The sequence below is a fragment of the Pelophylax lessonae genome (genome assembly GCF_965119305.1).
Source record: "Pelophylax lessonae genome assembly, chromosome: 4".
In the NCBI taxonomy this organism is placed as follows: domain Eukaryota; kingdom Metazoa; phylum Chordata; class Amphibia; order Anura; family Ranidae; genus Pelophylax; species Pelophylax lessonae.
This window is the reverse complement of record NC_138771.1, coordinates 454,873,372-454,885,036: the sequence shown is the minus strand read 5'-3', so window position 1 is coordinate 454,885,036 and position 11,665 is coordinate 454,873,372. Positions and strand designations below refer to the sequence as shown.

The following is an 11,665-nucleotide window of genomic DNA, read 5'->3' as shown; positions in this document are numbered from 1 at the left end:
AGCTGCTTGCAGCAGGGGGTCCAGTGCGTTCAACATTTCAGGTCTGAATTTGTGGCTGAATTTGGACATGAAACGACCAGAAGACGCACAGGACCCTTCTGCAAAGCGCTCTGCAGCCGTGCTGGAGCTGTGTGAACCGGCTCCATTGAGAGCCACTCACGGTCTCCTAAAATGTGAATTGGATGTGGGAAAACCCGCATCAATTTCGCACCAGTATGAACCCAGCCTAAACCGGCGAGAGAATTAAAAGTGTGTTACTAGCCAAACTTTTTTTTTTGTTTTGATTTCTTTGCTTTGAGTAAAGTTAGGACCCCTGTCAGGGTTTTATTGCTGTCTATGTTCTGCTTAAGAGCTTTACCTTCTCAGATGACCATTGACACTTGGACTGATAGTGATAGCTAATCTAAATGACAGTTTTCCAGTGGAGATACCTGTTCTGGTGATAACTGTCTAAAAGCCCCCACATTGGAAACATTTCTATATAATTCCTACTGTATGCGTCTTCAGAATAGGAAGTGGAGGGAAATCTCCCCAATGGGACACAGACAGAAAAATAAAAAGTAATGTGTTGTAAATATTTTTTACTGTAAAACAAAAAAGAAATATGCACACAAGACTCTAGAGTTTCTTTATGAGCAGGCAATGTTTATTGAGTATCAGCACAGTTACAGCATCACCCCAGAGTTCAGGCAGAAAGCAGTAGGCCTCTGATAATGCTATAGACCCATCCCAGGATGGTAGAGATACTGGAATGCACTGAACAGCAACCTACCAAAGTCCTGGTTTCCAGGTAGGTCCCGTACTGGTGTACTTTAGGACCCACCTTTCATGCAGATGGTATCTCAGCCTACCATAGGTCAACCAACTACCCAAACACTTAGCATTAAGAGCACAAAAATATATAAATCTATATAAACAAGCAAGGCAACATTAAGCAATGGTGTTGACAAATGTTTAGTTTTGATCCCTTCCCAGCATCATGACTCTCTGAAGTCCGGACTGTGTTTTCAGGTAAGCAAGCACATCCCGCCTTACTTGAGTGACTGGTGTGCGGGGAAACCAACGCTTCACTGGGCGGCCATCAGGTCCAACTAGGAACTTCTCAAAGTTCCACTTGATATCACTGACCTTGAGGGGATCCCAGAAAAGACGATTCTGTGGATTTCCAAAAGTATCACCCACAGGGGGGCAGGAGTTCTGAGGACAGAAGAGTTGTTTATTTAGTAATGTGGGCTGTATCGCAGTCCATTTTTTAGCATGACATTTGCAAACTTTTTTCATGTTGACCCGTTCACAGGTGGCAAATTTCGGGTTTGTAAGAACTGAGTAGGCAAATCATTACTTAAGATATAAAAACTACTTTTCTACAAGCTGTGGCCACTTTAAGACCAGGCTTTTTCTTCCACTTTTTGTTTACAAGTTTTATTTAGTATTTTTTGCTTGAAAATTACTAATAACCCCTAAACATTATACATTTTTTTAGCAGAGACCCTAGGGAATAAAATGGACATCATTGCAATTTTTTATGTCACGCGGTATTTACTGCGGTTTTGAAAAAATACATTTAAAATGAATTAAAAAAAGAAAACATAATATATACCGCAATTTTGTTTTGTAAAATGTGAAAGATGATATTACGCAGAGTAAATAGATACCTAGCATGTTACGCTTTAAAATTGTGCAGCTCATGGAATAGCGACATTTTTTTACAAGTTATCTGTTTAGAGTTACAGAGGAGGTCTAACGCTATATTTGCTCTAGCTTGTAATGTTCCGGTACCTTTGGTACCCTAAATTACACTTTCCACAAGTGTATGCGCCCTACCATTTACTTTTGGAAAGGTGCGCATACACCTTTAAGACTGGAGCTGTCATCACTCAGCGCCGGACTAGATGGCTATTTAAGGCGTCGGTTCTCACTCACATGTGTTCGTTCAAACACCCTTATCTGGATGCTAACCTTGCTTGAAGCTTCCATGCTTGCAAGCTTACTTCGCTGACGGAACCTCGCTGCGCTGATCCCTGTATCCCGCTACTGGATTATCCGCCTCTCCTGAACCACCCTTCGGCTGTATCGCTAATAGTGCTAAGTACCCCGCAGGGGAATTCTCTATAAACTTATACTAAGCTTACACTATCTAGCTCTGCATAGTAGAGACTGTTTATCACATCTGCATAAACTAGATTGCTAGCTCTTGAGACTACTGCTACTTTTCTGCACTGGGTTGATCTCTTTTGTATGTCCACCTGCTATTCTGTCATCTGCTATCATACAACATTGCTAAACCTTCCTGCATCCATCTGCTACTGTCTCACCTTCAAGTGTCTATCACCTACCACCTCCACTCAACCTATCCTTTAACCTTCATCATTGTGTTACCACATGCATAAAGTCACTCTAGGAACCAGCTTGCTAATTGTGTGTATTTACTGGCTGAAATAAGACCTTCCACACGTGATGAGTCATTGAGGTTGGGAATGGTATCTCAGCATATCTCTTACATGGCTACTGACGTGGAACTATTTCTGCAGCTGAAAATCCACACCATATAAAAACGCAGGAGCGTTACAGATTGGACGAACCTAAAAATGGATTCAGCAGAAATAGTTCCAGAAATAACCACTCAGGTGACACAATTAAAACAGCAAGTATCTGCGTTAATACACGCACTTGCTGAATTAAAAGAAGACAATCAGGCTCTGTCGCAGCAGGTAATTAGACTGACACAACTTACCTCTGCTCAGTCCCCTGAACCCAAGATAAATCCCCCTTTGGTATTTACAGGCGATCGCAAAAAATTTCACGAATTTAAAAACGCATGTGAGTTACTTTTTTTGCTAAAACCTCGTACCTACCTTACTGATCACATTAAGGTTTGTACTATTATTTCTTACCTATCAAGCGATCCTCGAGCCTGGGCAGATTCTCTTTTTGAGAAAAACGACCAGCTTCTCAACTCCTATGCCTTGTTCCTGGCAGAGCTCACTAGCCTATATGATGACCCCAATAGGCAGAGTACTGCTGATCTTCAGTTAAGATCCTTGAAACAAGGAAGGAGGCCTGTGGAAGACTTTGTCGCAGAGTTCAAGAGATGGACCCTTGATTCAGAATGGAATGATGCATCTCTGAAAACCCAATTTAGGCTTGGCCTATCAGAAGCCGTTAAGGACGAGCTCGCCCGAGCGGATCTGCCAAAAACCCTGGATGCATTAATACAACTCAGTATTACCATAGATAGAAGACTACGAGAAAGAAAGGCTGAAAAGATGGGAATGCCATTATCCGTTTCCTCTCGGAGTCTGGCCGTTCCTATGGAGGTAGGAACCATACGCCCACCGCTATCAACTATGGAAAAAGCCAAAAGACGAAATGAAAATCTCTGCTTGTACTGTGCATCCCCGGATCACAAGATAAACGTCTTTCCCCTAGTCAACAAAAAGAAGGGTGAGTGTTCACATGTCTCTCTAGGAGGATTGACAACTTCATTCACTAACCCCTACATTTCTGTTTTTTTGACATTACAGTGGGACCAGAACAGGATTACTACTAAGGCCATGATTGACACAGGATCTTGTGGAAATTATATGGATATATGTTTTGCTGCTTTAAATAAAATTCCTATTATTTCTAAACTCAAACCTGTCTCAGTAAGTCTTATTACCGGTGTTCCGTTATCCTCTGGTCCGATCACCGATCAGACACAAGCACTTCTAGTCACTATTAACGAGTCTCATAGGGAGACTTCTACCTTCGATTTAATACCATCACCCCACTTTCCCATTGTGTTGGGACTTCCCTGGTTGCACACACACCAACCAACCATAGATTGGAAGAAACGGTCCTTGACCTTCCCTTCTTGTTATTGCGAGGAAACGTGTAACCTCCCGTTTTCCGGGAAGATTCTGTCTGTGGTGACAGATGAGATTGCACCACTATGTTATCAGGATCTTTCTGAGGTTTTTCTTGAGAAAAATGCTCAAGCATTACCTCCTCATCGAGACTATGATTGTAGCATTGATCTACTCCCAAATAGCAAATTGCCGTTCGGTCATGTTTATCCTCTTTCACAGGATGAACTTGCCCATCTCAAAACCTATTTGGATGAGAACTTGGAAAAAGGTTTTATTAGACCTTCCACTTCTTCCACAGCAGCAGGACTCTTTTTTGTTCGCAATAAAGATTCAAGTCTCAGACCTATCATCGACTACAGGAAATTGAATGCTATCACAATAAAAGATCGCTATCCTCTACCGCTTATCCCTGAGCTCATTGAGCAGGTGCGTGGAGCTACCTATTTTTCAAAATTAGACCTGAAAGGAGCATACAATCTCATTCTAATCCGTGATGGACACGAGTGGAAGACTGCTTTCAGAACTAGATACGGATTGTTCGAATATCTTGTGATGCCATTCGGCCTATGCAATGCCCCTGCAGTTTTCCAACGATTTATAAACGATATTTTTAAAGACTTACTAGATGTCTGTGTTGTGGTATATCTGGACGATATACTTATATATTCACGGACCCTGTCTGAACACATAAGACATGTAAGACTTGTATTATCGAGATTGCTTGCACATAATCTTTATGTGAAGCTGAAGAAATGCTTGTTCCATAAAGATGAGGTACTCTTTCTAGGCTACATCATATCCAAAACAGGAATCGAGATGGACATGAGTAAAATATCCTGCATTCAGGATTGGCCTACACCAACTACACGCAAGGCGCTACAGCGATTCCTGGGATTTTCAAATTTCTACAGGAAGTTCATAAAAAACTTTTCTGCTATTGTGAGACCCCTCACACAGCTCACTAGCATAAAAATACCATTTAAATGGTCAGAAGAAGCAAATAAGGCTTTCCACTTGTTAAAGACAAGGTTTACTTCCGCTCCCATATTACGCCATCCAGACCCATCCCTCCAATACATTCTGGAGGTAGATGCGTCAAACCTGGCAGTAGGAGCAATACTCTCCCAACGACCTACCCCCACTTCACCACTTCATCCAGTCGCCTTTTTTTCTAAATCCCTGAGCAGTCCCGAGATAAATTACCCCGTGGGTGAGAAGGAACTGCTTGCTATAAAATTGGCTCTGGAGAATTGGCGACATTTACTCGAAGGCACCCAATTACCAATAATTATATACACGGACCATAAAAACCTCCAATATCTTCAGACTAGCAAAACTCTCTCGCATCGACAGGTACGATGGTCACTATTCTTTCTAAGGTTTAACTTCCTAGTGACCTACACACCTGCAGATAAGACTATCACGACTAACTGAAGAAAACTACTTTGAAATTCCTTCCGTTCCTATAATACCTCACAAACGCATTATTGGAGTTGTCCGTTCCTTGAAGGAAGAGGTTCTGCATGGTATAAGGTTGGATTCACCCCCACCACAACTAACTACCGATGCAGAAGGCTTCCTCTACTACAACGACAAACTTTACATACCACCTACCCTACGCACCAAGATCTTGGAATTATCGCATGATGTGCCTATGGCAGGACATATGGGTATGACAAAGACTTTCAATTTGATTTCTCTGCAATTCTGGTGGCCTGACATGAAAACATCTATACAAAAATTCGTCTCTTCATGCAATGTCTGTGCCAGGTCCAAAATTGACACTACGAGACCATCCGGTCTACTATGCAGTCTACCAATACCCCAAACTCCATGGGAGGTTCTGTCATTGGACTTCATCGTAGAATTGCCTCCTTCCAAAGGATTTAATACCATCTTGGTGTCAGTGGACCATCTGACAAAGATGGCACATTTCATTGCTATTTGCAGACTACCTTCGTCCAAACAAACGGCAGAACTCCTGATGAAACATGTCTTCAGATTACATGGTATCCCAAAAACTCTTTTGTCTGACCGTGGATCCCAATTTATTTCTAAATTCTGGCAAGAACTATGTCACATACTACGGATTGAGCGGAAGCTCACTTCTCCTTACCATCCGCAGACCAACGGACAGACTGAAAGAGTCAACCAATGCATCGAGCAGTATTTACGTTGTTACACTTCTTACCAACAGGATGATTGGTTGGATCTTCTCCCCCTGGCAGAATTTGCCTACAACAACGCAACTCACAGTACAACCAAGCAGAGTCCGTTCTACTTGAACTATGGGTTCCATCCCTCTATTCTCCCTCCACGCATCCTTCCTTCAAATAACCCAGTAGCCTCAGACTATCTTTCCCAAATAAAGGATTCTCTGGGTTTACTAAATACTACCATTGCACACGCTCACAGTCAACAAAAGAAGTACTATGATCTTCGTAGAAGACCTTCTCCACAGTATACTATCGGGGACCTCGTTTGGCTCTCAACAAAAAACTTGAGACTGAAGATCCCTAGCAAAAAGCTTGGACCTCTGTTCTTGGGACCTTTCCCAATCAAGAAACTTATTGGAAAAGCTGCAGTGCAGCTTACATTGCCAATGGACCTAAAAATCCATCCCATTTTCCATGTGTCGCTACTAAAACCCCATGTTCCGGACCAAGGAATAAGGCCTAATATTCCACCTCCCCCTCCTGTACAAGTTGAAGGTGGAGAAGAATACGAGATAAAAGAGATTCTGGATTCTCGTATCTACAGAAGAAGACTTCAGTACTTGGTTAGATGGAAGAACTATGGGCCCCAAGACGACACCTGGCTAAACACCTCTGACATACATGCCCCTAGATTAATCCGCAATTTTCATGCGAGATACCCAGACAAACCAGCTCCAGAGGCCTTCAGGAGCAGGCCTTAAGGGGGGGGTATTGTAATGTTCCGGTACCTTTGGTACCCTAAATTACACTTTCCACAAGTGTATGCGCCCTACCATTTACTTTTGGAAAGGTGCGCATACACCTTTAAGACTGGAGCTGTCATCACTCAGCGCCGGACTAGATGGCTATTTAAGGCGTCGGTTCTCACTCACATGTGTTCGTTCAAACACCCTTATCTGGATGCTAACCTTGCTTGAAGCTTCCATGCTTGCAAGCTTACTTCGCTGACGGAACCTCGCTGCGCTGATCCCTGTATCCCGCTACTGTATCATCCGCCTCTCCTGAACCACCCTTCGGCTGTATCGCTAATAGTGCTAAGTACCCCGCAGGGGAATTCTCTATAAACTTATACTAAGCTTACACTATCTAGCTCTGCATAGTAGAGACTGTTTATCACATCTGCATAAACTAGATTGCTAGCTCTTGAGACTACTGCTACTTTTCTGCACTGGGTTGATCTCTTTTGTATGTCCACCTGCTATTCTGTCATCTGCTATCATACAACATTGCTAAACCTTCCTGCATCCATCTGCTACTGTCTCACCTTCAAGTGTCTATCACCTACCACCTCCACTCAACCTATCCTTCAACCTTCATCATTGTGTTACCACATGCATAAAGTCACTCTAAGAACCAGCTTGCTAATTGTGTGTATTTACTGGCTGAAATAAGACCTTCCACACGTGATGAGTCATTGAGGTTGGGAATGGTATCTCAGCATATCTCTTACATGGCTACTGACGTGGAACTATTTCTGCAGCTGAAAATCCACACCATATAAAAACGCAGGAGCGTTACATAGCTCTAATGTTCACGGCGATACCTCATTTGCGTGGTGCGAATGTCGTTTACATATGTGGGCACAACTTACATATGTGTTTGCTTCTGCGAGCGAGCACAGAGGGATGTACTTTTTTTTTTTTACACTGTCCCTTTATTTTTTAAGATCACTTTTATTTCTATTACAAGGAATGTAAACATCCCTTGTAACAGAAATTAGGGTGACAGGTCGCCTTTATGGAGAGATCAAGGGTCAAAAAGACCCCAAATCTCTCCTTTACCTTTAAATGCAAAAGATCAAAAAAAAATAAAAAAAAATTTTTCCTACAGTCTGGACTGGAAGTGATGTCACTCCGGTCTTTCAAGGCTATAGGGGAGATCAAAGACAATCTACTCTTTGATTGCCTCATTCCTCTGGCTCCCCGGTTTGAACGGTAAGCCTGAGAAATAACGACAAGCGGTTAGTCCCGAGTTTCCTCATGAAAGAAAGAACTAATCATGGTGAAGATCGTTTGAACAATCGTTTATTTAGGGTAAACAGGGGTATACTCACAAACCTAATGTAATCACACGCATGTAAAACTCGGCACCCGCAGCGTGCGCTCCACCGGCCGGAAGTGACGTGGCAATCCGCTCGGCCAATTGCTAGACGCGTTTCGCTGTCAATCACAGCGTCATCTGTAGCTATCAGATAGCTGCAGATGACGCTGTGATTGACAGCGAAACGCGTCTTGCGATTGGCCGAGCGGATTGCCACGTCACTTCCGGCCGGTGGAGCGCACGCTGTGGGAGCAGCGAACCACCGTGCCGAGTTTTACATGCGTGTGATTACATTATGTTTGGGAGTATACCCCTGTTTACCCTAAATAAACAATTGTTCAAACGATCTTCACCATGATTAGTTCTTTCTTTCATGAGGAAACTCGGGACTAACAACCAGTAGCAAGGATCTTACCCGCAGCAACTTTACCAGCAGCATCAGAGAATTCATGCACAGAGTGCGATCAGCATTTCATGCCTGCTTAAAACCACATTGTGGTAAGTAGATAACCACGGGGGGGGGGTCAACCCCTCATCAAGCACGGATTAAGCACTGAAGCACTTTACATTTCTTTGATGGACTTGATTATGGACACTATATGTTATTTTTGATATTTTATATTTCTATGAATTATTCACTATATATGATTTTATGAATTTTGGAGACATCATTGTCTAGTATATATTTGTAAGTGAATTTGCACAGTATATTTTAAGCAGCGCTGCAACCACCAATCCACACTTTAGAAAAATGCTTCCCTTTAAATTCTATGTATGCGTTTACATGGGGGTGTTGCGCTTCCATTGCGGTGGAATGGCACTTTTACACTGGTTCGCTTTAAAACTGCCAGTAAAACACCTATGCATTAATGGAACATTTGAGGTGCGGGTGTTAAAAGGACATGGGACTCGAAAACTGCACCAACAACGCTTAGAGACGTTTTTGAAGCAGTCCTTCATTAATTTTAATGGGGAGGAGCATTTTTGTAGCTTTTATTCCCAAGCATGCTCCAAAAATGCTGCAAGCAGGATTTTCTATACCACAACAGAAGCGCACCGCCCCAGTGTGAAAAAATTCATTGATTTTAAAAGGAGGCATTTTTCTTGAGTTTTTCAGGGCTGTACTTGAAATTATGGCGTGGGGTTGTTTTCCCAGGGGTTGGACTTGGCCCCTTAGTTACAGTGAAGGGAACTCTTAAGGCATCAGCATACCAAGACATTTTGAACAGTTTCATGCTCCCAACTTTGTGAGAACAGTTTGGGGATGGCCTCTTCCTGTTCCAACATGACTGTGCACCAGTGCACAAAGCAAGGTCCATAAAGACGTGGATAAGCGAGTTTGGGGTGGTGGAACTTGACTGGCCTGCACAGAGTCCTGACCTCAACCCGATAGAACACCTTTGGGATGAATTAGAGTGGAGACTGCGAGCCAGGCCTCCCCAAAAGAGTTGAAACGCCTGTTATAGTTGCAAAGGGTGGGCCAACTCAATATTGAACCCTACGGACTAAGACTGGGATGCCATTAAAGTTCATGTGCGTGTAAAGGCATGCGCCCCAATACTTTTGACAATATAGTATACCTCAGGTGAGAAAAGTTAATTTATTTCAGTAATTCAATTCAAAAAAAGTAAAACTCATATGTTATATATATATGCGTTACACACTTGACACAGATGACATGGCTCCCAAAATCATCATGGACTGTGGAACATTTTGTTCAAGATCCCAAAGTCTGGAGAAAGAGTGGAGAGCAGTGTTGGGGTAGTTACTCAAAAAATGTTACTAGTTACTTCTGTAAATTGTAACGAGATTACTTTACTAGTTACTGCATTTGAAAAGTAACTTCACTACTTATTACTTTACATTCCTCTTTCTTAATTGACCGTGTAGAAGAAGATACATGACACTCTTTCTGCATAGAGTTTATTGTATAAACACAGGCTTTGGGAAACATGAGAACAAAACCTGAAAAAACAGAATAAAACATAAAGTGCAACAAAAATTCATAAACTTCATCCCTCTCTATTCTTCGAAATAACGATTGTATCGCACGGCTTGGGTAACGCAGGAAAGCGCGTTCCTATAGCCTAGTAAAGTAGTGTAGTTACCTCCTATAGCCTAGTAAAGTAGTGTAGTTACCAATATTAGTATTGTAACTAGTTACTTTACTTCGTTACCAAAAAAAGTAATGTAGTTACTGTAATCAGTTACTTTGTAACTAGTTACCCCCAACACTGGTGGAGAGGCACAGAATCCAAGATGCATGAGTTCCAGTGTGAAGTTTCCACAGTCAGTGATGATTGGGGGAGCCATGTCATCTGCTGGTGTTGGTCCACTGTGTTTTATCAAGTCCGAAGTCAGCACAGCCCTCTACCAGGAAATTCTAGAGAACTTCATGCTTCCCTCTGCTGACCAGCTTTATGGAGATACTGATTTCATTTTCCAGCAGGACCTGGCACCTGACCACACTGCCAAAAGTACCAATACCTGGTTTAATGATTATGGTATCACTGTGCTTGATTAGCCAGCAAACTCACCTGACCTAAACCTCATAGAGCATCTGTGGGATATAGAGAAAAAGATGAGAAACGGCAGACTCAACAATGCAGATGAGCTGAAGACTGCTATCAAAGCAACCTGGGCTTCCATTACACCTCAGCAGTGCCACAGGCTGATCACCTCCATGCCACGCATAGATGCAGCAATTCATGCAAAAGGAGCCCTGACTAAGTATTGGTATAGTGCTTACTTTACTGAACATAGACATACTTTTCAGTAAGCCAACATTTCTGTATTAAAAAACTTTTTTTTTTATTGGTCTTATATAATATTCTAATTTTCTGAGATACTGAAATTTGGGTTTTCACTTGCTGTAAGCCATAATCAAAGTTAAAAGACAGAAGTGCTTGAAATATATCACTCTGTGTCCAACACATTTATATAAAATAATGATGAGTTTCACTTTTTGAATTGAATTACTAAAATAAATAAACTTTGGCTTCAAACATAAATATATAAAACTGTCATTTTTTGTGAAGAATCAACAACAAGTGGGACACAATCATGAAGTGGAACGAAATTTATTGGATATTTCAAACTTTAACAAATAAAAAACTGAAAAATTGGGCGTGCAAAATTTTTCAGCCCCCTTAAGTTAATACTTTGTAGCGCCACCTTTTGCTGCGATTACAGCTGTAAGTCGCTTGGGGTATGTCTCTATCAGTTTTGCACATCGAGAGACTGAAATTTTTGCCCATTCCTCCTTGCAAAACAGCTCGAGCTCAGTGAGGTTGGATAGAGAGCGTTTGTGAACAGCAGTTTTCAGTTCTTTCCACAGATTCTCGATTGGATTCAGGTCTGGACTTTGACTTGGCCATTCTAACACCTGGATATGTTTATTTGTGAACCATTCCATTGTAAATTTTAGTTTATGTTTTGGATCATTGTCTTGTTGGAAGACAAATCTCCATCCCAGTCTCTGGTCTTTTGCAGACTCCAAGGTTTTCTTCTAGAATGGTCCTGTATTTGGCTCCATCCATCTTCCCATCAATTTTAACC

The 11,665-nt window shown here is 42.0% G+C and overlaps 1 protein-coding gene across 1 annotated transcript in view; it reads right to left on the bottom strand.

Moving 5' to 3' along the window:
• Positions 1 to 624: 624 nt before the first annotated feature.
• Positions 625 to 11,665, bottom strand: part of GPX3 (glutathione peroxidase 3) — a 65,361-nt gene continuing 54,320 nt past the window's right edge. The window contains exon 5 of the mRNA XM_082254772.1: positions 625 to 1,197. Within this exon, the coding sequence (XP_082110898.1) occupies positions 955 to 1,197 (243 nt within the window). The 3' untranslated portion in view covers positions 625 to 954. The remainder of the gene's footprint in view (positions 1,198 to 11,665) is intronic.